The sequence below is a fragment of the Copadichromis virginalis genome, linkage group LG10 (genome assembly GCF_057382275.1).
Source record: "Copadichromis virginalis isolate Kocher_CV1m ecotype Utaka linkage group LG10, C_Virginalis_male_GT1.1, whole genome shotgun sequence".
In the NCBI taxonomy this organism is placed as follows: domain Eukaryota; kingdom Metazoa; phylum Chordata; class Actinopteri; order Cichliformes; family Cichlidae; genus Copadichromis; species Copadichromis virginalis.
This window is the reverse complement of record NC_140627.1, coordinates 30,230,436-30,258,286: the sequence shown is the minus strand read 5'-3', so window position 1 is coordinate 30,258,286 and position 27,851 is coordinate 30,230,436. Positions and strand designations below refer to the sequence as shown.

The 27,851-nt window shown below is 42.2% G+C and overlaps 1 protein-coding gene and 1 long non-coding RNA gene across 4 annotated transcripts in view; one reads left to right on the top strand and one right to left on the bottom strand.

Moving 5' to 3' along the window:
• klf8 (Kruppel like factor 8) overlaps positions 1–27,851 on the bottom strand; it is an 87,196-nt gene that overhangs the window by 19,438 nt on the left and 39,907 nt on the right. For all 3 annotated transcript variants that reach the window (XM_085471011.1, XM_085471010.1, XM_085471009.1), the window contains one exon: positions 21,093–21,413. In XM_085471011.1, coding sequence (XP_085327137.1) covers positions 21,093–21,413 — 321 coding nt within the window. The remainder of the gene's footprint in view (positions 1–21,092; positions 21,414–27,851) is intronic.
• On the top strand, positions 3,883–9,925 carry LOC146700773 (uncharacterized). The gene is made up of 3 exons (XR_014922608.1): positions 3,883–4,199; positions 6,818–6,887; positions 7,033–9,925. It is a non-coding gene; the product is annotated as an uncharacterized LOC146700773 (long non-coding RNA).

Genomic DNA, 27,851 nt, shown 5'->3' with positions numbered 1-27,851 from the left:
TATTGTCCCTTTGCATCTACAGCAAGCCAGGACTCGGCTGCCATGCAGCTCGAAAGCACAGGGAACAATGGCTGCAGTGTGGTACACTGGGTGGGGGGGCGGAGGAGAAAGTGAGGGAGACAGAAGAGAGGGAAGGGCTGCATGGGTACAGAGAGAGACTGGTACTGTGTGAGAGGGAGAGAGTTAAAAAAAAAAAAAAAAGACACAGGAAGAGTGAAAGAGACACGGGAGAACTGGAGCGAGAGGGAGCAGCAGCGAGCCTCCAGTCCGGGAGTTGGCCTCCGTCCAGTTCAGCTGAGCACAGTTTGGCTCTGGGTGAGGAGGAGAGGGTGGAGACTCTGCTACGCCCTTTCATCGGGTCACACAGTTCAGCTGGAGGCTGTGGCATCGGCACAAATATAAGTGGTAAACAACTTTCCCGTCGGTGAGCGTCATGTCCAAATAGCCAGAGTTACAACAGAGCAAACCTGTTGTTCTGCTTTTTCCCCCTTTTTACAGCATTACAGGACACGTGAAGATTTAAAATAGATTAGCGTCTTGATTTTTGTTTGTAGATACGATTTGCAATGGTTAATCCATATCAATGCTCACCTTCTACACTGTGGTCTAATGCAGTGGGCTTGAACAAGCAAAAAAACAAAACAAAGTAATGAGCGAGGAAAGGAAAGGAAAGGAACATGCCGCACCTGCGTGAAACTCGGCTTAGGTGAGGAGGGATTTAAGGAGCACTTTATAGGCAAATAGGAAAAAGAAAGGAGAGAGAAGATGAGAAGGTAGGACAAAAAAAGAGAGGAGATGGGCGAAGAGAAGCTGGGCTGTAACGTGATTATACTGAGACGGTCTTTAAAAAAAGGGAAAAAACTGAAAAGAAAATGAAGTGTGAAAGAAGTGAGGGAGTGGGTGAGGCACAGAACGAGACAGGAGAAAGAGAGAGAAAGAGAGTGGGTGGGAAAGGCCAAGCGTTGCCATGGAAACTGGGAGCCATCAGCTGACTCCATGTTTTTCCACTCGTTCCCCACCCACCACCAACTCCCTTCCATTTCCCTCCCGGTCCACTCGTCTTTCCATTGCTTCAGCCCCGCCTCTCCTCACTCCTTTCTTTTCGCTCTCTCTATCACGACCACACCCCTTTCACCTTTCTCTCTCTCTCTCTCTGTCTGTCACATCCCTCCTCTCCTTCCAGCATCTCTCGCTCTTTACATCAACCACACCCTTGTTTTTCTTCACCACCTCACCCTTTCATCCCTCACTGGCTTCATTTCTACCCACTCGCTCTTTTTTTTCCCCCCCTTCTTCTTTTCGATTTTCCTCTCCCCTCCACTTTTCCTCTTTTCACAGCTGCTCAGATTAAACCCACAACTCTGTGCGAAATCCTCAAAAGAAGAGACTGAAAGGCTGAAGTCCAATATAAAAAAAAAGAGACAGAAAAAGAAAATAAAACCCCCTCCGGATGCCCGCGAGCTCTGATCTCAGAGGAAGGGAGATGGAAGGGAAGAAAGAGGGGCCAAAAAGGAAGAAACACTTTCTATGAAGACAGAGTGATTAGCTTAAGAGTGAGGATGTAAAAGAGCTCTTTCCTCACAATTTAATATCCCGCTCTGCGTCAAAGCGGTGGCTTTGTTTCCCCCAATAAATGTCCTTGATTAAATGTATAAACTATTCTCCTATTTAAAAGTTTTTAAGCCACACTTTGCCATCGGCTTTGGTTTAAGCTCTTGGTGTTTTTACTATAAAAGTCAAAAATGATCTTTCAATCCTTCGGTCAGAAACTGATATTCAGTTGCAGAGAATGCATATTATCGATAATAACACAGCCAGGTTTCATAATACAGCATCAGTATATTATAGTATGGATCAATCACCCAGTAGTATTTTCAAATACCATTGATGTTTGCAAATAGTGAAGAGCTGATAGACTTTTAAAAACAGAAAATCTGAAGGACATCATTTCTGCAAGTCAGGATTTCAGGACAGTTTTTCTGAAATGTCTGAAGCTCGACCTTTTTTATTTTTTTAAGGGAATGAACAGCAGAAACAGTTTGTGTTTGGACACTGGCACAATTTGAGCTCCGTATGCCACCACAAAAAATTTGTAAAGTATCAATTAAGCCGAAACTGAACACCTCACTTTCAGTTTAAATTCAAAACTGCGATCGAAATAAAATGTTAATGTTTATAAGTGCGTGCAGGAAATGCCCTTCTGCCTGGAGTCTTCCTTCCCTCCCTCAGTAATGCTCCACTGGACTGAGATCAGGAGATTTACTAAGAATCATCTTCCTTCATAAACTTTCGGGCTGCTAAAATCTATTGCGATGGCTGCAAAATTACAAACACCGTGCGACTGTCCGAATATTTCCAGCATGAATTGCATATAAATATGAATAAATGATGGCTTAAAGAATCTAGGCAGCTTCCTCTAGATCTCTGCACGAGGTCGTTAAAATGACACGATGGCAACAATCTGCCACACAAAGCTGCAAGCCTTTAAAAAGTGAACCCGACATGTCAGAACGATACACGGAAAAACCTTTACTGTAGCAGTGGAGCTCCCCCCCCCCCCCCCCCACACACACACACACACACACACCCTACACTTCTCAGTTCATCTGCTCCATCATAAAATGGGTCACACAGTGTTCGCCGTGCAATTAATTCATGTGATCTCTAACTTGAATGAAAGTGGGGAGCAGCTGTAGTGGTGAGGAAGCCCGGCAGAGAGAAGAAGATGTAAAATGTCCAGAGGACTTTAATCCCGGCTTCATACAGATCAAATAATGAGCGATTTGCAGCTGCAATGCAGCTCGGCTATAAGTAACCTCATGTGTTCAGAGAGGACACTGCGTGGCGATATTTTTGAGTACACAAGCAGGGAATTATTTACCAACTCGATCAAATGAAAAGCACACTTTCTGGCTGTCTAACAAAGAGCTAACAGGTGACGCTAAACATGAGAGGTAGACTCCTGACAGGCCGATCATGCTCGACTGTCAGCAGCCACATAATTTATTGATGTCAAGTTACATGACAAGTGGGGTAAACTGTGACAGCCCTCTATAACAAAGTCGCACAAAGTCGCACTGAGAAACTGCCTTTGATACAGAGAGCGCATCCTCGCTCAAAGTCACTGTTTTTGCTCCAATTTTATAATCTGGAGAGTTTTTAAGTCGTTCGTAAGTAGTATCAAATATTGGTATCAGCTATCTTGTTGATTGATGTCAGCTTATGAGAAAGTAATAACTCCGTATTTAGTGGTTGATATTCGTCGGTTATGTTAGGTGCTTGTTAAAGGTTGAATGTTGCCAACAGCTGACGTTAAAACTTGTTTTTTAAACTAAAGCCATCTCACCTGACAGAAAGAGGGGAAATAACTAAAACCCAATAAACAAAAGAATATGGACTGGTATCAGCACCAACTGTCAGGCTAAATATCACTTTATAACATCGACTGTATAAAAAGGATGTCTGAATAGTAAAGTTACCTTGGCCAGCAGTGTGAAACTAAGTGCAGAAGAAAGCCCATCTATAAAACTGTCTACAAGAAAATGGCCCTCGGGTCGCTGATCTGTGGCCTCAGTAAACACGTTCCTGATGAGTTTATGGTCATTAGTTTTAGTTTCAAGTCATATTTATTACAACACAATGTTCCTTTTTGAATTACGGTCCCCATTAGAGTCAAAAAGGACGATAAAGACGCCGTTTGCTTTACAGCAGGCCCACTTTGTGATTTACAAGCGCTACCACATTGGAGTCAGAGCCCCTTGGTTTTTCAGTCAAATCCACCCATCTTTTTTATACAGTTTATGCTTTAAACACTAGTATCAATATCAGCTTACAAAGACTTTAAGTTCCTGGGTTGTTGTGGAAAATGTTATTTTCCAAATGGTGAAAAAGGAGACCGATGGTGACTTTGTAACACTACCCGTGCTGCACCTGCGCTGGTCATCGGTGGGGAACACGATCTGCTGTGGTGAAAAGAAAACAACAGAACACACAGAGCACACACAGAGGGAAAGAAACAACAAAGCTAGCTCCTCTGAGGCCTCTAAGTCTGATGTTTAAATGTTGTCTTTTTTCTAACAGGAAGAAATCAATAGGTCCCGAGGCGAGACAGACACACGGTGACTGCTTATATACGAGCGGAGAGAACGGAGGACGGAGATGGAAATGGAGGAAAAACAGAAGGAGCGAGCAGAAATTAAGTAAGAGGCATATCTGGCGTGGATTCGTTGTGATTTCCAGTGCCTGTGTGTACAGAATTTATATGTTTAGGCACTTGCAGACAGCCATTTCCATTTGTGTGTGTTTGCACACTTGAGTATATGAAGTGTGAAGTCAGATATGGACATGGAGAGAATAAACAACAGCTGGGGAAGACATTAACCACAGGCACAGCTTTGCAGCTCCACCCCTTAAATCCTTACCCACCCAGTGCAACACCAAGTGCCCCCACCCTGGATTAAAGCACACTCCCTTCTGCTTCTCTCTCTCTGCTTCACCCACCTGTTAGCAGGCTGATACTAGCACAGCTCAGTCTTAGCCACAGTCAGTGTTGACTCTCAGTCTAATGTTACCTATTAGGAGTTGCCAGTGTTGATATCCTGGGTGCTTAGTAACTTGTTCACCTCATACACCTACACAGGACAGCCTGCCTATAAAGCTCGCAGCACAGGTGTGCATAAATGTGCACAGCAAGAAAAATCCAACTTCAGACACGCTCACAGTGTAAACCATGACATCTCGCAGCTTTTTGGTTAAGTCATAAAAGGAAATGTATGAAGGTGATCAGAGAAACCCAATTAAAAGCCACAATAACTAATTATGCATCTGTTGCAAACAGCATTCGTCTCATAATTAATGCTGCTATTGTACGTGATTTTGCCATGTGTAGGCATAATAAGCTGGTCTTTCTGCTACAGCTGTTGTAAATAAAGCCTCAGAAGTATCATTAGCATTCTACTAGCTTTCCAATTAGCAGGTGCTTCAGTACAAAGATTCAGGTTCATCAAGTCGTATGTCAAGCCACAGAAAATGTTAAGCTTGCATCTCTGATTGAAAACAATCAGACATGAAGGAAAAGTATACTACACAATACTGCGGCATATTAAACCGATCTATTCATAAGAATGTGCAGAATCTGCTGTTTGTAGACTAAATAATTTAGGCATCAGTCACACAGGCTTACAGACCTGTTGGCTACCACTTGACAACCACCAGCTGCAAGGGAAATTCTCCAACCAGTTGAGAGTGTTTGCTGGCAGTCACTGTGCTAAAGCTTCACTCAGGCAGGCCTACAGACCGGTCAGTAGCTCCTTGACTGCTACTGAAAGGTGTGTATTCCACAACTGGTTGGCAACTGGTTGCTGGCAGTTGCTAGTGTGAAAAGTGGCTGCAAAGCGGTAGAGTCCAGCACTAAAAACCTGGTGATTGCAGTAGTTGCTATGACTGCAACGGGTAGTTTCCCGTAGTTTGCCCGGAAGATGCCGACTTCTGCAAACACTTTGAAATGAAGTAAATGAAGTAAATGGTGTTTGCAGACTGGTTGGCGTCTTCCATGCAAACTGCAGGCATCTGCAGCAATGACAGTATTGACACAGCATCCTCTTTGCAATCAATTTCACCTGATGATGGCCACCAGCAACTTCCAATAAGTTGGGGAATGCGTATTTTTCTCTAATGACAGGAGGTAGCCAGGGTCGTTGTCAACCAGTCTAGGCCTGTGAGAATGAGGCTTTATGTAGAGCAGAAGAGAGACTTCAATGCAGTCTTAACTTTTAAGTTATTGTCTAACATTGATAAAGCTTTTTAAAATTTGATCTGCATTCATAATCTCTGATTTAAGAAAGTCTTGAACCAGAAATCCATTATATGCTACCGAGAGGCTCAGAAATATTAGCTGTTGTCCACAGAGGATAAGTTCTCGACCAGACAGCTCATTCAGAATAAAATATAAGTTGAAGAATATCTCTTTTACCCATATATTGTCATTTCTGGATGTTCATAATAAACTTGTTTCCATTATTTTTGAGTCTTTCATATGAATTAATAAACCGTTCCTCTAAAAACCGCTTTAGTGGAAAGCAGCTAAAAGCGTTCAGTGGCTGTAGCTCTGAAGCAAATGCACGTGCTGCTATCATGGTGCATACCTTTGCTTTCACTTCCAAAGAAGTGTTTACATAACTGGACTTGTTCGAAACCTGTCTGATTGTGCAGGAACGCCCAAAAATGTCTTTCTAGCAACCTTTCCCTGCGTCTTTACAATAACAGCAGAGACTTTCATCATATGCAGACAGTTTTTTTAAGCCTTTACCGATAATCCGTCTTTACAATTCACTTTATTTTTCCAAGTTTCCAACAAGGTTCTCTGTAACTGCAAGAATGTGCCTGAACCAGGTGTGCAAGACACGTTACAGAGATATAAAACCTGACCAGTTCAGCAGAGTCTGACAGAGTTCACGGCCTGTCTCTCCTGACGGCTCGCTATCACTGATAGCTCTACAGCGTTTTTCTTTTAAAGTCGGTAAAGAAAGCATGCAATCTTTTTATGTTACGATCAATATGTTGCAATCGCTACAAACAGAACATTATTACTGAAAATCATTTTGAGCAGGTGCAGCTCAGGAGGTTGGTGGTTCGATCCCTGGCTGTTTAAAAGTATCATTGTGAGACAGACTCAGCTGAGGGTGGGAAAACATAAATTTGCCTGCTTATTTTACTCAAGAATCCAAAACCGAGTCAAGTCCACAACCCATCCAACACTTCTACAACATCACTTTCACAAACGGAAAATCTCAAACATTTTTTGCCTCTCTTGTTTCAGCGGCGAAGACGCTGGCACCCGTGGCACCTCGGCTTAACTCTGGGAAACAGTCTGTTTTTACTGGAAACAGGTGAATATATTTTGCTCTGCTGACACCGCTTTTTACCCCCCTGCGCCCCCTCGCCAGTTTAAATAACATCTAAGTTTGATGTGAAAATATGCGCATCTACAAGCATATTAAAACAATTATCATGTCTCACCCTTCTCTCTGACAGCCCCCCCCTTGTCTTCCGGCGCGGCCGTTCAGAGCAGCGATCAACACTTTCAGCTTTAGACACAACCCGCCATCCAAACTATGCCTACGTGAAGCATAACCTACCCTGAAGGCTTGTCACCTAAAGAAGAAGCATGACAAGTTGACAGCGGCGAGATGAGAAACAAGCAGCTTGACCCAGGGCAAGAAGCCCACTATTAATTATACAGGCACTTGCACGCGACAGCCACCTGACACGTCAAAAATTACTTCTACATGTCCACAAGATGTCATTAATTACACCAGCACAAGGGGGGATGCTGTTGAACTAGTGCTAATGACGACAGAGTAATTTAAGAAATCAGCGCCGCCTGCATTACTGAAACGATGTCATTACCTCATCAAGCGTCGCCTTTAGTTTTGGACGTCTGCTGGCTACTCTTTAATCTCAGAGGCACATGCAAAGTATTAAGTTATGTGTGAGAGGCTGCTTGGAACAACTTGGGCAAAATTAAACGTTGTGCATGTCGCCCTGATCGAGGCTGCCTACCAGCGACCTGAAGTTGGTGCGTGCGTTTCATGTCAAACACATAATTTAAAGACTCGGCTCAAGCTGGAGAGGGTACTCTTGATACAAAAATGCTACACAGTGTTAAAGTTGCCATAGCCCATTTCAACTATAGTAACTGTCAGGTTCACACCTTCCTTCTTGGACTCTACTATTCATTATCCAGGGCCTTCTTGCACCAGTGGATCCGTGCATGATGTCTGACACGAGCTCCGCTCACTTTAAGCCAGCTTGCTTCTAATCAGCTGAGCGGCACAAACAGAAGGTTTGAGCAGCAGCTGGTTGGAGTTGCTATGGTGTTCACATAGGCAGAGGCTGGCAGTGGGCAGGCTCAGAGTTAAACTTATCTGAACTTTAAAGTTAAAACTGGTCACAACTCTTTTCCTTAATGGTGGGTTTTAACACCTGAGGATAAATCAAAGACGTGGATTGCCGACCATACGAATGATTTCCGGGTTTAACTTGTGATGCAAACCCACCCATATGGAAAAGAAATAGTAAAAACCTATATGATTTACTCATGAAAGTGGCCACTTTCTCATTACTTTCATATATTGTTTTAGGAAGTATCCAAAACATACAAGTTTTATTTTTATAATTTTTCAAGGGATCTTATATCTGTTTTCACTCTTGTATGCTTTTCATACAAGTTTCACACAAGACAGATACAAACTTTATAAGATATATATATATCTTTTCCATATGGGCAGTCATTTTGTTCTATAAGCAGGCTTGAAATGTGACAGAATCCACTCAGTTAAGAAAAAAGTAAAGGGAAGATAAACAAACAATAGTTTGCTGATACTAAAAAACTGATCTCAACTTAGTCTGAGAAGGAGACAATCTGTGGAAGTCATTTCATATTAATCCCTTTTGTCCCATGCTGCTTTATCTTTTCTAGTAGACTAAGAGGCAGTGTCTTAACTGTTTATTGATGCAGACAGGTAAAAAAAAATAGAAATCTGGCTGCTGCTGCTCCTGTAACTCACAGGAAAGCTGAACCCCCTCCGACGACCTCGCCAGGATGTGCTGCGATTTGACGCACAGACAACATGATTTACTGCGACTATACTGAACCCCAGCCAATCCACTTAATGACCTACATGTTTCCAGATAACTTTAGACTAACATAGAGCTTCCTCTCCCAGTCATGTATTTGCTTCCCGGAAGCTCTGCACTGTAGGAAGTGGGCTGCCAACAATGACATCATCATCCTGCACCAGCAGAGGTGACTGCATCTGCACTGAACTGCAACCCCTCCTGTTTCTCTCTCTCTCTGCATCCCAAATTTTGAATGTGCTGCCCTTTGAATGGACTGAATGCTCCAACATAGATGCGCACACACACGCACGCACGCACGCACGCACACACACACACACACACACACACACACACACACACACACACACACACACACACACACAATGATTGCTAACTAACTCATGCTACCAAAGCCCTGCTGGCAAAAGCACAGTAAATCGGCCTCTCTAACCTCTCATGTCTCTTGCTCTCACACACACAAACGCACAGGGAGTAATAGAAAGTGGGTGCGTGTCTGTGTGTATGTGTGTGTGATGTGGTCTCTTTGTGCATGAGTGCTCCTGTTTGCTGGAGGACAACTGACTTGTTTATGTGAATACATCAGTGTGACACACACGCATGCACAGAGGGCCACATTGTTTGTTTGTGTGTCTGTGTGTGCGTGCGTGTGAGAGAGAGAGCGATTACAGGGCTATTCACTGTGCTGTGCTGGCAGGTATTCAGTGTGTGTTTGCGCGCGTGTGTGTGTGTGTGTGTGTGTGTGTGTGCGTGCGTGCATGCGTGCTCCCCTTTGGCATAAGTGGTGATTTAGAAAAAGAGAGAGATTGAGGAGGGGGCAGGGGAAAGATGGAGAGAGAAGCACTGGTTGGAAAGGTGGAGGAGAAAAGAGGAGGAGAAGGAGTGAGGATTGGTGGTGGTGATGGCGGGGGGGTCAGGCTGCACAGTCTTTTCGGCAACTCCCGCCAGAGCCGTGGTTGCCATGGCGACGGGGTGAGCGGAAGCAGTGCCTCCCTCGACATATCCTATTAGGATGAGAGAGTGAGAAAGGGAGGAGAGGGAGGGAAAGGGAGAGAAGAAGAGCTTGGGTCGGGAGACTGAAAGAGAAAGCAGAAGAAGAAGAATGGCGGGAAAAGAAAAAGAGAGATGAGGGGAGATAAAAGTGCGCGATTGTGTGTGTGTGTGTGTGTGTGTGTGTGTGTGTGTGTGTGTGTGTGTGTGTGTGTGTGTGTGTGTGTGTGTGTGTGTTCTGGGGAAAAAACGAAAAACAGGAACAGCAACTAAAAGAAAACTTTCACTGGAAAGCTAAATCTAGCTGAATGAACTTTGACCCATTCTGTCACTCTGACAAACACTAGTTAACTCATATGAGCTCGCCATATTGTTTAATCATCTTGCTGTTCACTCCTCTTGCCCCCAACATTTCACTGTCTCCTCATCTCTTCTGAAAATTTACTGCCAAGTTGCTTTTGAGTAACGCAGGATTTATGAACCCGCAGTGGTTTCCATTTGCGTAGCACTTTGGCCACGCAGAGAGGGGGATTGTGGGAATTTAACCAACACAGAGGCTTCACAAACTCTCAAAAGCCAGAGGCGGGTGGCTCTGCAGCGATTACGCCATATCTAGGTCTTATCCTGATAGGTTAACAAGGCGGCTTCAACAGAAAAGGGAAGATCAACAAAGAGGAAGGGAAAAAAATAGCACAAAATGAGATGCGGAAGCAAAGGCCACAGAGGAGATTTTCAAAGTAAATTTAACCCCGCTTCTACCTCACTGTGATGAAAAACAGCACTTACAAGAACAAGTGTAGCCCGCATATTCATACGCATATTTCTGACACTGACTGTATACAGCTATGCAGACGTGGTTCTGGAAAGCTCTGCGTACCACCTACGGACTACCAACGCAGCACCATGCCGAGCCCTCACCCACTGCTGATTATACAGTGGGCATCTTCAGGTTGTCATTAGATTACATTTATTCCTGACTGATTGCCAAAAACTATTCATTGTTTTCTCCTGCTTTGGAATCTTCTAACTACAAACTGTTGAAGTTTGCATGATGGAAGAAACAACAGAGAGAACAAGCATAAAAACTAGACTGACGTGAAGAATCCTTTGGATAATCCTCAAAGTTTCTCAGTTGAGTAAAAGAGAAAAAAAAGGGCTAGTAGTGGAGTCTCTTCCCCAACTTTCCATCCACTTCTGATGGAATTTGGCTAGTACGAGTTGAAGCAAGTGTAAAATTTCACATCTCACATCACCTCCATTTGACCTTTTGATGTCTATTTTGACCTTGGACCCGATGTTCCTGTTAGCAGAGGAAAATATGCTTTTTTAAAGCATTAAAACATCCCACAAACGCTCGTTTTAATCGTTTTTCTCAGTATATGCTGTTAAAAGTAGCATGACTCAGTGAAACACGTATAACCTTCGTATTTCCTCTGTTGGTTTCCTGCACTACTAACTCATTAAATAAGCTTAGCTGCTGAGACATCCGTGCACATGCATGCAGCCAAGTTACCAACGTCATGTCATAATGTTCTGGGTAACTGATGAAAATAACATCCCACCTCAGCAAGCCAGGTTCTAAATAAATTCAGCAGAGCTGTATCTGTGAACTGCTATGGTTTTTTAAAGGATCATCCATCTTCTCTGTATAAAACTTTAAATGTTTAAATTATCATAGTGAGGAAAAGAGAAATTTGACCATAAACAGATAAGAATACAAGCTGGCAAATATGTAAACAATGCAGGCAGGTGTAACATGTCAACAAGTTAAATACTTTGGAAACAGTAACCAATCAGCTCATTTAATTTGTCAAAATCCTAAACAAACAGCAAGTTTTATCTCTGAAGCAGACATCTGCACACGTCTGAAAGGTCGTTCACCACTGAAATCTGTTAAATAGGCTTTAAAAGTTGTTTTTACTATTTTCTGGAATTCTATAGATGAAATAATTCTAATAGATAATAATCCGAATAATAAAAACTGAATAAACACAGTCCTTAGTTGCAGCTCTATCACAACAAGTTGTCTTATTTTTAAAACTCTGGGCTAGAACCATACAACTTTAATACAGTCTTATGGTAAATAAAGTTTGCTTTGCACGTCTTCTAGAGTGGACCTGACATTTCTTATTTCTGTCTGAGTAACCACTTTATGTGCTGGTCTCACATACAAGCAGTCAAGCAGCAAAAAGCGCAGTATGATCCACAGACCATAATATTTCATATTTCCTGAGGTTCAAATAAAGATTGTCATCTGTTTCTGATGAATAATTTGTTGCATCTGACAGCTTGTCAAAGTCCTCCATTGCTACTGCTCGTACTCCTATATTCACATTTTCCCCTTGATTTCATGCCTTCACTCACTAGGATTTGTGTTGTCTTGTTGAGACAAACATATAACAATCTACAACATATAACAATCATCATTCAGAGTCCAGACTGAATTAGTATTTGGAGGGAAAAAAATGCATCCTGTTCAAACAAAGGGTTAGCAAATAATCATCTTGACAGGGTTACTGTTTGCAGCACAAATGAGTTAGAACAAAGGGTACAATAACGATAATAATAATAATAATAACAGTCTTAACTTGAGTAAATATGAGGCATGTAGCATTAATGTTTTAGGCTCCCAGTGGAGTTTTATAGCAGGAGGATCTGCTTCCTGGAGACTTTATCTTTGGACAGGAAAGTCCACTCCCCTCTGTTGGAGACAGCCACAGAGGTGTGGCCAGCACACACTCACACACACACACTCTCTGCTTAATGATGTCTTGCGCAATACTACTCCACCCAGCCCCCACCCTTCACTAACCCAAACCACACCACAACAATGCACACATATACACACTCCTTCTCCCAGGCCTCACATGTGAACGTAATTAAGCTCTGAAATACAAGATGTTTCCTAGTAAATAAATCAGTCTATCGGGTTCGCCTTGATGTTACACTTTCTGAAAATTTTCCTGCAATTGGTTCTGGTATTTAGCCAAAAAATAATCAGCTGAGGCAAGCACCAAAATATGATCCTGGCATTGCTAATAAACATTTAAAGTTGCCTTTGCTCTTCAAGCAAAGAACGCGCCATTCTGCACTCAAATCCTCCAGACTCACACTGTTCTGCTAGCACATTTTACTATAATGTACATATATGTATTAACATAAACTAAGTTTTAATAGGTTTTTATGATTATTTAATTGCGTCCGTGCATATGAACTACACATATAAAAAGGCCCAAGTACGGAGCCTTGAGGAGCTCCAAACTCATTTGCAGGGCGGGACAAACTCATTTCTGTTAAGGAGATAAATGCACAACTATCACATCATAAACTGATCTTGTGAAAGCTATAAATGGAAATAAACAGAAGGATTTTACTACGTCAGTAACTGAGATGAACTAAAAACCCAGACATCGTAGACATGTAACTGGTTTTTCAGTGTAGTGGTGAGGAGAGATGCAACAATGTGCTTAGAAATGCAGGCTGGTCATGTTTTCAGAACAGTGTTGACTGCACAGTTGTCCTCTGGTTAAATTCTTGGCAAAGTTATGTCCGCTTACTTAATCAGACACGCATCAGAAACGCCAAAAATAAACAAAGGAGCTACAGATAAATAAACCGGGTATATCGGTATAACTGTGTGACAAAACAGAGATTAAAATGATCCTTCCTAAGGCAGGATTTAGGAAATTTAAAGAGAAGGGAAAAAACATTTCTAACTATTTCAGTAAAAAGGAAATCAAGTTAATATCACAGCTTTGCAAATTGTCAAGAGAGGTCATTCAATGTGATGATGGGAAACACAATTAGTCCTTGTTATTCAAGTACATGTAATTTCAAGCATATATGTAAGGCCAAGCACAAGTTCACTACGCTATTACAAACAATACTTTTTGTGTTACTCCTCTGCTACATTGTTTTTATCCACACACACACTAAAGCACGGGCTACTTTTGACATTCATTTCTTGGATTCTTAGCCAAACCTCAACCATAACCAGCATATCCCCAAACCTACCCATAAACCCTTAAAACCATGCCAAGTGGAACTGCAGTGTAACCAAACTGGGAACATTATGACTGTGACACATCCACTAACCAAGTGTGTCTTTTTCACTTGCAACAACATGTGAATAACGACATTTTATCTCACCTACTCTGTGGCTGTTCCCACTACAGTAAAGACAATACTCTCTGAGGCTCTGTGTGAAGGTCTCTCTCACACCCTGCAGAATTTTAGCCCTCATACATATAAACACAAAGACACGCTGTTCTAACTGACAATGGCACAGAGAATATACATGTAAAGTGTTGCTAGACTTCAGTGGAGTTAGCCACACTTGAGGGTGAGGGTGGCGACAGCATGAAGCCCCTCAAACAGACTGGAAAAGGCTTATTTTGGTAAATTAACTCAACCTAATTATGTCACCTAGCTAAATTCTGTCTTTAAAATTCAATCGTAGAGACACATTCTCATGACTTTTCTAAAACCTAGAAGACACTACAGTACACGGGTATCAGCTGAGAATGAAAAACAGACTGTTTCCTGCCCGGCATGAAATTTCCCTCTTTTATTTATCTCTGCTCCAAAACACTCGCTGCTAACAGACACAGCCCGTCCTGCCTTTCCCACATACCGTCATAAATGCAAATCTATGCTTGTGCTATATAGCTGGAGTGCAAACATAAAGCACGTGATGCCTCGCCTCAAAAACAGCTCAGCACATCAAGGGTTATTTTAATCAATAACGACAATGATTGTGCGTAATTTTGTGGATCTCTGGAATTACAAATATGACCAGTTTGCCAAATAGCCAAAAACTGTAAAGAAAAATTAGTTATTTTTGAGATTAAGATTTGACAAATGGTGGTAGCTCAAAATATAAGCATTTAAAATCGCAGGCATCTCTCCTTGAAATTATTTTTTGTGCAAGATGTAATTGAAAACTAAACTGAATTAAATATTAGTCAATTTCCTTTACATAGCACCAAGTCACAACAGCAGTCGCTTCTACAGTCGATTCTACAATAATACAGAGAAAACCCCAAGAATCAGACAGCCCTCTATGAGCGAGCATGTGGCGACAGTGGCAAGGAAAAACTCCCTTTTAACAGGAAGAAAATCCCTGGACGAACAAGGCTCAGAGAGAGGCGGCCATCTGGGGCTGATCGCTTTGCAAATGTGTAGTATGTTAGCAAAAATGTTAATTTCTAATGAATTAGAAATAGTTCAAGTGGTTTCTCTGCTGTCCCAGCGGATGAAGGTAATGGAAGCACAGAAATGCATTACCATGAACGGTGCCCGGCTCTCTCATTTGTCTGATTAATTCTACATTTATCTAGCACGCGCACTACAATGCTGTTTAAATGTCAGTACTTTTGGACAATACAGCGATTCTTAACTGTTCATGCACCTCCCCGTTTTTCAGACCAACACAATCCACTTGCCCTGCGGTTTCTCTCTGTTATCTTTCCCGTATTGAAAACCCAGAGAGAAGCTAGCCTGACTCTGCATCTCCCTGCGTTTCAGCTTCATAAATAACAAAAAAAGTATTGAACACAGAGGAGGGTGAAATGGATGGCAGTCATAATCCTGCAGCACAGCCTGTCCTTATCTGACTGTCCACACCCTTTCAAACCTCTCTACCTTCACTCCTCTCTCTCACCCATCTGTGCACTTCCCTCATCTGTCTCCTCTCTGACAATCTCTTTCCCCTCCTTCTGCTTTTCTGTCCACATTTCCAACAGCTTCTTCTCTTCAACGCCTCACCCTTCCCGCTGACAAACACCTTTCACTCCTTCTGCTATAAGTTCGCTTTGGTAATGGCTGCTATACTGTGCGAGCGACTCCAGCAAGTCTCACCTTATCATTACTGTTCACACCCTTTACTGTACAGCCTTCCCTGTCTGTTTATAACAGGGTGTATCGACCTACCTATCAGCTTAACAGTAAAGCTTGAAATGTCAAAAGGTGTAGCAACTCGTTTGCACTGCAAAACCTGTGAGCCCGGCCAGGGCGACACAAAAACGCTCCCATGTATTTATCGGCTTGTAATTATATTTAATTGGCACACAGCAGTGAAGCCACCAATAATCACTGCATCCATAATGAGGATGACAAACTAACTAGCCAGCGCACCAACTACTAATAGCCACGAGGAGAGCGAGGGAACCGAGTGCAACATTTGAAGAACAAACAATGAGCAAAATACTCCTAAAGCTTTATTGAAGGATTAAAAAGATAAGAATAAGTGGCATAAGTGCCTTATCAGTGTTTTTTTTTAATTCAATAAAATTCTGACTTGCTGAACTTAAGTTAAGAGTGTTTTCTTTTACATGACTATTTCCTATGAGTGAGCTCGACCAGTCATAACATGTCAAATGAGCTGTGAAACTATGAGAAGCTTAAAAATATATCGACAATCCTTTTTTAGAAGCCCGGAAGATATAAAATCTTTTCTTGAAAGGAAATGCCATAAAATAACTTTGATTTGTTTACTTTCAGAATCCTAATTTTCATAATCTTTACAATGTTTACAATATTTATTAGTATTTATTTTATGTCTAAAATGTTTGTGGATACTGCTGGAATTTGTGAATTTCCTCCAGGGGATGAATAAAGTATCCACCCATCCATCCTGAACAACTGTAAGCTGTAAATACTTAGATGAGCCTAAAATAATATTAAAAAGACAGAGACGTTAAGATGTGACAAAATGCACAAAATGCAGCTCAGTTTCTTGGTTCCCAGTCTATGGGAAAATCTCTATTGGTGTGTATTTCTGAGCAAAGACCAGAAAAAGACAAACTCCTCTGCATCAATCAGAAGGACAGAAGATGCAGATATATGCTGCTTAATTTATTAGTAAATGCTCAGCCATAAATAGTCTGATCCTGAGAATGAAATCCGCTGGGGAATTCACGGGTAACTCCAGCAGGACTTTCGTCAGTATGTATCCCACAGGCTCTTGTCATGTAAAACTTGGCTTGGCTGCGACCTCTGACCTCCTCACTATTCATTTCACGGAGCTCATTCTGCTGATGCGCTCCCTGAAAAGCCACTCGGGATTAAAAAAGGTGAAATTTGCTGCTTGAAGTGCAAAACCTTAACAACCTTAACAGACTTTTTCCACATGAGAGCAAATAAATGTTTGTTTACAAAGTGTGTTTAATGACTTCCTACAACTCTACCCATCCATTAAACTTTACCCACTAATGTCAGACCATGCCTAATCTTCCACCATCACGTCAGCCAAGCGGAAAGCTTCACTGTAACCTTTGCGAGAAGCCGTGTTTCTCCCCCGAGAGGCTCCACTTCCACTGGCCTGGAAGTGGAGTCGACCACCATTTGTCAAATCTTAATCTGAAATCTCAAAAATAACCAATTTTTCTTTACAGTTTTTGGCAGTTTTTAGTTTTCTGTAACCCCGATAGGGACGTAAATTCCGCCATCGGACCCACTTGGCAATTTTTGTCTGACCGTGGAGGTCATGCACAGGGATACGCTACACCAGAGGTCCCCAACCCCCGGGCCTCGGACCGGTACCGGTCCGTGAGTCGTTTGGCACCGGGCCGCGAGAGTTGAGGCTCACGTGTGAAATGTGTAGTTTTCAGGGTTTTTATCGGTTTTCAGCGTTATTTTGTTATCGTTTTTATCGTTTACTCGGTTTTCCTGGGTCTTTTCACGTGTGTTATGAATAAATTTTCTTTTTTTCAGTACCGGTACTAGTTTTATGTTGTTGTATTTATCCGCGACACCTTAAAGGCCGGTCTGTGAAAATACTGTTGGGCAAAAACCGGTCCGTGGCGCAAAAAAGGTTGGAGACCGCTGCGCTACACAACAATGCACCAACCACGCACACGCCCTTCAGCTGCACCTCAACCAGACTTCAGAGTAGTAGAACATGAAAGGCCACACCTCGGTCACCACCATAGCTGAACACTGCATCGAGATATCATCTAGTATTTCATGAAAACTAAAACAACCTCACAACTATACCAAACTCTTCCTCCTCCTCATACTTCCTAAAATTAACCACCACGCTTGCTCAGTTCAACCTCACCCATCCCGCAAACATCTCTCTGCTCACTCCTGCATCAAATTTGTTCTCTTACACGTCCCTCATTCCCTTCGCCTCTATATCGTCAACTCATCCCGTCACGCAGTGAAGTCTTAAGTGCTTCAACTGAAGGCAGCTGGACTTCTTAGATTAAGGAAATGTTTCCTATCTCACATCTGCGGTGCTTTTTCAGTTCTAAAAGGTGATGGGGGGAGCACCAGGTATTTAACTCCTAGTGGGGGTTCAGGCTGTGGATGTAGTCCTGAGAGTTGTTGACCCACCCGATGGTCTGTGAGTCGTTAAGCTTACTACCAGTCAAGGGACGGATTCTTTGTCTTCATGACCCTTAAAGGAAGTCCAGCTCCTTTCAACTCAGCGCTGGATAACTGAGGCTTTCTCCGTTTTGGCTTCCCGTCCACACTGAGACGGCATTTTCCTCAAGGAAAAACGATGCGTTTGAAACGATGACGCATTTTAGTCATGTGATGCAGTCACATGAAAAATTAAAAAAAGATAGCGGAGGCCATTATACAGCAGTTGTTTTGATTTCTCTCAATTTTGACAGCTCTAAAAAAGATTATTATCAGTTTGTACATGCTCCAGATAGCTTTTCTTAAAATTCTTTAATTCCCACTCGCTTTTGCGCATGCGCAGGACTGGAACATAAGCATTTTGGGCCGTTTCAATGTGGACGCGCAACTCTGTGAAAACGACTGAAAACGCTAGTGTGGACGCGGAGCGTTTCCAGACGAAAACGCAGTTTTCAAATCTATCCGGGCTAGTGTGGACGTAGCCTGAGAAACTGAACAGACGTCATGCTGTGAAACGCTTAGCACTGTGCACTACTGCATCATTGCACCTATAAATACACTATACATGCTGTTATTGTCCGTGTGTGTATCTGTTAAGTACATTGAGAGCACAGAAAAAACCCAAAAGAACCCAATTCCTTGATCAGAATCCAATAAAGCTTATTCTGACTCTGATGTAATGCTGCTTTAACTCAAACCCTGCTGTTTTTGACAAAGCTTGTTTGAAACATGTGAAACAATTACTAATTTTTTGTCAAAAAGCACAAAACAGGCAGTTTACTCCCATTTTAAAACAAAATAGTAGCAATAATAACAAAATGAAAAGAGATGAATTCATAAAAGAGGTACAGGTCTGACACAGAGATAAAAATCAAACACACACACAGGTGCTCATAGTTTTCTTCTTAAATAATGCAGCAATGACTGCTGAACTGTTGACTCAATGGCTAGGATGTGTGGGTGACAGCTGGCATGATCCAATCGCAACATGATCTCTTTTTAAATAAGGTTTGGGGAAACGTGTTCACCCTATTCTACATTTCTACAATACTGTTACTGTTAATTCTACTCTCTGCAGTGTTTAAATGCTTACATATACACACAGTTACTGTCCCTCCACACATACGACTCGGTTCTGCTTCTATGCCCCAGCTTTGTTTACTATTTCCCACCGAGGCTTCTAGACTTCTGATTGGCCAACATTTCTACACGGTTAGGAATATATCGCCACCTGTTGCTTTGGCATGTTCCTAGCAGCGTTTTCCTTCATTTCTGCGTTTACATGTGGACGGGATTATTTTTTAAAACGAAAACGGAAAATCTCAGTTTTCAAAAATACCCGTGTACGTGTGGACGTAGCCTAACAGCCTGCTGTCACAGGCAAACAGGTGCAAGTTTTCAATCACAAAGAGCACACATTCCTGCTAAACTGCACAACCTGTACACAATCTATTTGCTCAGGTGAACGCATATAAATGAAAAGGACGTTTTTCTGGATTTGTGAAGCTCATGCACCAGCCAACAGCTACATTATCATAATATCAAGCTTGAAATAACATAAATTAACCCTAAAGTAAATTTACAGTTATTTCAAAAATCCGTGCTCGTGCCTTGTATGCGGTATAATACAAGGCGTATGCGGTATAATGCGCAGAGGAAAATCGAAATTCCCGCCAGCACGGACTTTATTATAGACACAATGTTTTGGCATCCACGAATCCTAATCAAGACGATTATTGTCAGGCCTGACAGACAGAAACCACTACCAGGAAATATCCCAGGGAATCCAGTGCAGAAGGATAACTGTGTCCTTTTTGCTCTAATGAAGACACAATGATTGCCAGTTTATGTCAGATCAGGTCTTGATTTGCAGTTCTACTAAAACTCAACCATAAATTAGATTAAAAAAACCAAAACCAAAAATCCAGAAAAACAAATGTGTCTCTTCTTTCTAGAGAAACAAACAAGGAAACAGAAAAATTATATAAACTCCTTTCTTTGAAAACTGAAACTGAAAGTAAGCCAGCATCACTGTAATAACAGTGGCACAGGTAAAATTGGTACGTGCACACACCGCACAGGGAACAGGAATGGTTAACTGTGATTGATGTCGCCCGGGGGGGGGGGAATGTTTCCCTCCTAAACAGCATGACCTGTGATTATCGGCTCACTTTGTTCTGATACTTAAATGACGTCACGGTGTCACATTTTGCAATTAAAACAGGGATCACTGTTACAGACAGGAAGCATGTGCAAAACTATCAAAATAAGATGCAATCTCTGATAAACCAGTCTTTTTCTTTAAGGTCCGGGGCTTTCAGAGTAAAAGTTGCAAACCTCAAAATCTGTTGAACGCTGTACTGAATTAAAATAGCGCCATCAAGCTGCTAAACCGCCAATCATGATGCACAGACAGAAGAGCTGAGCAGCGCTGGTTTAGGTGGATCTCTGAGGGAGCACCAGTAGGTTCATTTTCCACTTTACAGCCTAGACCAGCGAGAGGGCACCGGATCACAAGAAGGATCTGACCTAACGTAATCTGCATAAGTGGAAGGATATGTAATTAAATAGAGTAAAAAAGTGCCTAGTCATGTTATCTGCCTGCTTCTCAAATTCTTTGTAATCACTTTGTAATACTCAGGCGGGAAGCTGACATCTGAGAGATCCAGCTGATTGCTCTGGTATGCATATTGCTTCCTTGTCTGCTGCCGATTCTCGAGTATTGGGAAAACGTGAATTTTGATACATTTTTTAAGGCGGTATTTGAGAAGTTTGTGTCAATATTGCACAAACTGATACTCTGTTCATTACGCGTGACATGATTTAAAGCTTTCTTTTTAAGCCAGGTAAGTAACTGAAGTAACCTTTGCTGTCTGTGTGATTTGACCGCAGTGTGTGTGTGTGTTTTCATTGTGAAATCGACATAATCAAACACATTTGATCATCGCAGAACCGACTCCCAGCCCCACCTGCACACGCCCATTTTCCTCACCTCCATCCATCTAGCCACACATCTAGCGTTCTGCCTCTTTAACCCCATTCCCCTCCAATCAATCAACCAATCGCTTCCACCGAACCCCCCGTCTCCCCCTCCTCACCGTGCACTCCATCTCCTCTGGCTCTGGTTTGATCTGTACAGAGGGCATGTCTTTCTCGCCCTCCTCCTCTGCTTTCTTTTCTTCCTCTTTCACCCTCACAGACTGTGTCGCCACTTCCTTCAGCTCCTCCTCTTCTCCCTGCGTTGGCCGTGGCCTGGTCGCGGGCTCTTCTTTCTTCTCCTCCTCTTCCTGGACTGTGGGCGGCAGAGGTGATGAAGAAGGTGGCGGTTCTTGCTGGGTCAAGGAGCTCTGCTTGGCCGGGCTCCTCAGCCTCTTCCGGGCACTGACCGCACTCTTCTTCTGCTTTGGAGTTGACTGACACTGAGTAAGAAGAAGAAGTACAATAGATGGCATTAAAAGGAGGAAGGTGAGTTTGGTCACAAAAAGAGGAGTACAGAAGGTCGGCAAAGACAGGAAAGGGGGGAGAAGAGGTGATAAGGGAGTCGTTAAGGGGATGAAATGGGGGTGGGGAGAAATTGAGAAGAACAAGAGAGGAGGAGGAGGGGTGAGAAGAAGGTAAGAAAAAAAAGTCCAAACTTCCTGGCCAGGGAGAGGGGGTGAAGGGAGAGGGGGTTGTGTTAAAGGGTATGAGGAAGGTATGAGGAGTAAAGTGGGCAGGAGGAGAAAAAGCAGTAAGCAAGAAAGCAGAAAACAAGAGAGCATAAGAGAAAGAATGAAGAGGAGAAAAGTGCCAGGTAGGACAGGAAGTAAGACAGGAAATGGGTTAGTAGAGTTTGGAGGGAAAAGGTCATGACTACAAGCATTACCTCTACTCTGAAAGCCTGCTAAAGATAACCTCCTCTCAAAAAAATCTGCCAGAAGAGGGGGTAAAAACACAAAAACACACACACACACAAACTCACACTCTGTCTGAAAGAGATGGAAAATTAAAGGCAAAGACAGAGACAGAGGAGGCAGAGAGACAAAGGCCTAATCCTCAGGCTGCCAGTGAGGGAATGAGAACGAAAGAGAAATAACAGCGAGAGCAGGGAGGAGTAGCCGTGAACTGACCCCTCCCTCCCTTTCAGCGGCAGGCAGGCAGACACACCCTTTTCTGGAAGCTGAGCGAGTGACAAACACACACACTGAGAGAAAGAGAGAGAGAGCGAGCTGAAGAGTGCCAAGGCAGAGGGACTCACACACACACACACACACACTTTTAGAAATGTACACACCCCTTTCTCTTCTTTTTGGTCTCAATTTTCTCCCCTTTTTTCCCTTTCTTAGACAGTTTCTGAGCTCTATCTAAGAATTATGCAAGTCCCTACAGATAAAACTCTCCACCAACTTGCAAATAGTTTGGCAAGCAGTACCAAAAATGTCCACAGATGTGGAATCCAGCATAATTTGACCTACATTTTTTTAAGAGGTTTAGAGACAGTCATATTTTGAAATGTGTCTTACTTTTGATATGATGACTGTACATAAAGGACAGTGAAACAAAAACAGTAAAACAAGAACTTTTTTCCCCCTCCTGTCCATCACGAGCCAGATAAGAATAAATCAAAGCGAGCTGAGGTCAGTTATACCTACAATATGTTTACAGTCATTTTAAACAGGTTTCAGTAGGTTTGGGCAGCCAGTGAAACTAAAATAATATAACAGCAAGAACCAACTGCGTTGAGTCTAGTAGTCAAGACAGTGTAACATAATATGAAGGGGAAAAAAATACAATTACATATAAAACAGCATTTACCACATTAGAAAAGGGTTTAAGACATAATTTCTGACTTTAAAAATAAGAACATTTTTAAACAGTTAATTAATTAGTTCATCTAAGGCACCATAAATGTCATATTCCTTGTTTAACTCTATATATATTCTTCAAAATGAGAAAGTTTAGGATGCAGGAAATTTAAACTAATGCACATTTATCTGTAACTTTATTAGGTGTGCCTATAATTCTCAAAAATACATCCTGCAAGAGGCAAATCTCAGGGTTAAAAATGCCTAGTTGTTGTCAGAGGTCAGAGGAGAATGGCCAGACTCCTTCAAGCCCCTAAGAAGGCAACAATAACTTAAGTAACAACCATTACAACCAAGGTATGCAGAAGAGCATCTCTGAAGCAGCGGAAGACCACACCAGATTCCGCTCCTGTCAACTAAGACCAGGAAACTGAGGCTCACCAAAACTGGACATCGTAAAAATGATGATGAGTTTACATTTCTGCTGCAAAATGAAAGTATAAATCCAACCTGCACTGTATCAGTGGTTCAGGATGGTGTGGTGTAATGGTGTGAGGCACATTTTGGCCCATTAGCACCAACTGGGCATCACTTAAATGGCACAGCCTATAACCCAGCGTACCCATCTTCTGATGGCTGCTTCCACTGGGATAACATACGATGTGACAAAGTTCAGATCGCTCAAACTGGTTTGTTGACCACCGAGTTCAATGCACTCAAATGACCTCTACAGTAACACATCTCAAGCCAACAGGGCACCTTTGGGAGGTGGTGGAGCCTGAGATTCACATCCTGGATGTGCAGCTCGTGATTGTGCAGCAACAAGGATCAAATTCTCTAAGGAAAATCTCCAACCCAGTTCTAATAAGGTGTGCCTAACAATGTGACTGGCATATTTCAGTGTCTGTCTTTATCCTTCTATTAATACACAGCCACCAGGTCATGACCAAATATTTATATAAACGAAAGTTGTAAAAGAAGTACATCAAGCAATCTACCGCACTTCCTTTTCTTCCTCTTCGAGTTCAGCTCATGCTGACAGGTATGTGGTTAAAGGTGACGTTTGAGAAGTTTGTTTTACAGTTTTGTGGTTTTAAACAGAATGTGACTTTGTGAGATCAGCACATCAACTTCTGGTTAACCTTAATGTAAACCCAGCCGGTGACTGAAAACAACCGATCGATATCAGGGTGAAATTCAAACCCCTCTCTTTCATATTTTTTGTTCACATCTGAGCAAGAGTCAGCACAGACAGCTGACATTGAGAAAAGTCCCATAGCTAACACAAACATCATCAACAGAAACCACCAGCATTCTTTCAAAAGACGTATTAAAAACACCAGCTAAAAAGGCTTGACGTGCGTGTGCTTTCCTAGTGTGAAAATCCACCATCGAAACACTGAAAACCCACGCGTTAAAAAGAACAGAAACGGGAAGTGATAGCAAGATTATTCCAGTTGCGCTTCTTTATGTAAAATTCTCACGGTGCGAGAAATGCTGAAATAGATAAACAAGTTCTCGACTTCCTGTCTGCAGCGGCGACCCTGCCGCACGCCCAGCTGTTTAATGGGAAACGCAATGCTGTGTGCTGCACAGCGCAGGGTTAGCTGTCTATGTAAAGCCAAGTGAAGCCAATCTAAATAAGAAAAGATAACAGCTGGTAGCAGCAGGAGAGATATGAAATAATATCAGAAGAAGCAGGGCAAAAATGTCAAAATAAAAGGTTTGATATATTATTTAAGCAAAATAATTAAGTATTAACAGCATTGTTGTGGTTGTTTTCACAGTGAGGAGAAGTTTCTCTCAGTCTGGTAAATAATTAACAAGTTAAACTGCCAGCAGGACTTAATGACAACGCTGGAGAGCACACTCACCAGCACATAACCTAAAACAATCCATCATACGTTATGTCAGCATAGCAGAGAAAATATTTTACATTATCGAATGCAGTGAGCGTCGGTATTTTAAGCATTACGCCACCGAATTCTTCAGAATTCAAATATTTTTCTGACACGTAACTTGTTGAAGTGTGCTGAGAATCGGACACATTTGTGCTCTGCCACACAGGACAATAACAATTACATCATCACTTGATGTTCTCCTGTTTTTTTTTTCAGCCTATGAGGGCAAACAGAGACTCTAAGGCCATGGTGGTGTGTTTCAGGCTGGCATGTGACCCAGCCCCAGCGGATTCCACAGCGAGGTGGGGCCTCGGCCAATCAGCCTGGGTGTGGCTGCAAGCACAACCCCTCCCACACAGACACGCACACAGAGGACACACACTGATCTCTCAGTTCCATTGTGAGGGGACAGAGCCCCCTCTGTGTCTCTAAACAAAGGTAAAGGCAGCTTGATGCCTCACCTTCCCCCCAACTGGCAACCCCCCACAAAGCAAGAGCCTGAATTTCACCAAACTCCACCCACTCATACAGTTTGAAACAGCGTTTACTTTATTGGGCCTGGAGTTGCTCAAGGCACTTCTCTGTGGTATTTTTGACCACAAGCTTCCTTTCTAAGCTTCAGAGACCATTTTTGACCTTAAACATCACACAGGAAAATCCATCAGAGACCACGAAAGAGGTTTGTGCACCAACAAGACCAGAAAACAGTCAAGGATGCTTCACAGTTACATCACAGTTTACACTTTGACTTATTTCAACAGTTGTTGTTGTTTTCCTGATTTTTTTAACCTTATGTAAATGACAAAACTCTAAGAATTTCTTTAAATTTACACACACTACTCATAAACTACTCGTAAGCACATTTACATTTTAACTGCAGTTTAGATTTCATGAATTAACAGTATGCGCTGTGAAAACTGGAGCAATGTAGCCTATTTAAAAGCACAGAGAGCGCTAACAGCGACATCAACAGTCTGTTCCAGCACACAAAGCCTTCCTTTACACCTTGTGCTTTAACCCTTTATTTTGTTTTCAGTTCACTAGTTAGCAGTTTGGTCCTGTGTTTTGTTCTGAAGAGGCCTCATTATCATCTATTCTCTTCTGTAAATGGCCACGTTTCCAAAAGCCATTCAAGGCAAACTTGTCCTTTCAGTTCGACAGAAATAACAAAAGCTCTGCTCAATTAAATCAGAACATTTGTGAATTTGCTCAACAGAAAAGACCATAAACAAATGTATTTGTAAGGTTGATTTAATTTGCCAAATTACATTTGTGGACAACATTTAACATATTTTGGGGAAAACTTTGGCAACTAAAAATGTATAAAAACTTCAATCCAGCTAAATCAGATTTGGTGGAGATTGTTGTTTTGGTCTACTGGAAAGAGCTGAAGGATGCAGACTCCACATCTTAAAGGAAAAACTCTACAAGCAGCTTTAAGTCACACACACCTCAATTCCAACTCTTTATTGCATGCCAAGGCTTGAATACAAACACCTGCAGCTGCTACTTGGCTTGCAAGTTTTCTATCAGAGCACAGAGGGTAGATTCAGATTTTTTGAACCCTGGGACGTCCGATTAAAGTCAACTTTGACCAGCCAGTTGCACCAAATTTAAAAAAAAAATTAAACCATACCTGATTGAGTAGGTTTATTCACAACAATCTAGAGTTGCCAGCTTATTTTAGTCCAAACGAAGCAGCAGCGACCTCAGGGGCATAAAAGTAATGTTACCTGGGATGTTCCAGAGCCTGCAGTTCCTCTCGTCCAACTTTCCAGCAGAAATAAACATGCTTACAGCCTTGTGCATAAAACTCCCCCTCAGGACAACTACAAAAGATAAAATTTGTTTCACCTCTTTTAAAAAAAAGGCTGAAGTTCAACATTATTAGGGGCGTGGCCACCTTGAGTGACAGGTAGATGTCTTCTCCTCACATTAGTTTATCCAAGACACTGAACTAGACCTGTCGTTGACTATATGTGCGAGATGGTACCTTTTGGAGCTAACACTGTCTGCTAGCATTAGCTGACAACGTTACACAAGAGTTAAAATTAGAAGCTTGAATGATGATGTCGTGATCACTATGTCCATTATTCACATACAGTAGAGGTTTGAAACAGGTGGCCTAGGGGGACCAGAACCACCTATCCGGCTCACTGGATTGCTTTGGAAAATGTGAATGTTGCCAAGAAACGAGGTATAAATATGACACTTTGTTCATAATGTAAGTATGTCAAACTTACCAAACACATCACCCATGGCCTGGCGTTACAGGTTCATTTGATTTACTGCAGCAGCATTTCTTCCAAATGTAGAAAACCTCAAGCATATTATTGAAATTGCACTCCTCTTTCTTAAGGCATCTCAGCGATTCACTGTCTACTTAATATTCTTCATACTTGCAGGTGGGTTTTAATATGCTATTAAACAACAGGTTTGATATGTCGCTCACTATGTAAAAATTGAGTTTTACACAATAATACGAAAGTTATACATTGCAGAACATCATGCTACAAGCACAAAGCCTTGCATTTTGCTCTTCTGACTGGTTTTTCCTTCACAATTCTTAATTACTTGTTAATTAATGCCTAAAGAGTAAAAAGCACAAATCGGATCGGAAAAGTACTGTGCTGCAACCAGACCTGGATTAATCATGATTTGCAAATAATTCGTTTCCGTTTGTTTTAAACCCAATCTGGAGCTCCAGCTGGGCGGAGTTCATAGCTCTCTAGCAGTTCAGACTGCACCATGTGAGGAGTAAATTACAGGGGGACAAAATAATTCAATTTTTTAAGCATTTAAACTTCAGTTCTTATCCTTCAGCTTAGAAATCACACCTACTTTATCACTGTGAATAGACTGAAGCAAACACTGAGAATCTTTTCGCAAATCCGACTTGATCCACATCTGCTCCCAGACGAGGCAGCAAAAGAGGAAGGAGCTCACAGAGGGGGCCACGAGGCGTGTGTGTGTGTGAAGAGCAGCACTAACAAGGAGTGATAGTGAGATATGCACATGTTGTGTGTGTATAAATGAGGAATGACAAGATGCCTTTTTGTGTGTGTGTGTGTGTGTGTGTGCGTGCATGCATGCATGCCTCCCCCACCGGAGGAGGGGTCCCACTGTGGAGTTCCAGGAATTTAAAAAAAAAGGGGTGGGGTGGGTGTGACCC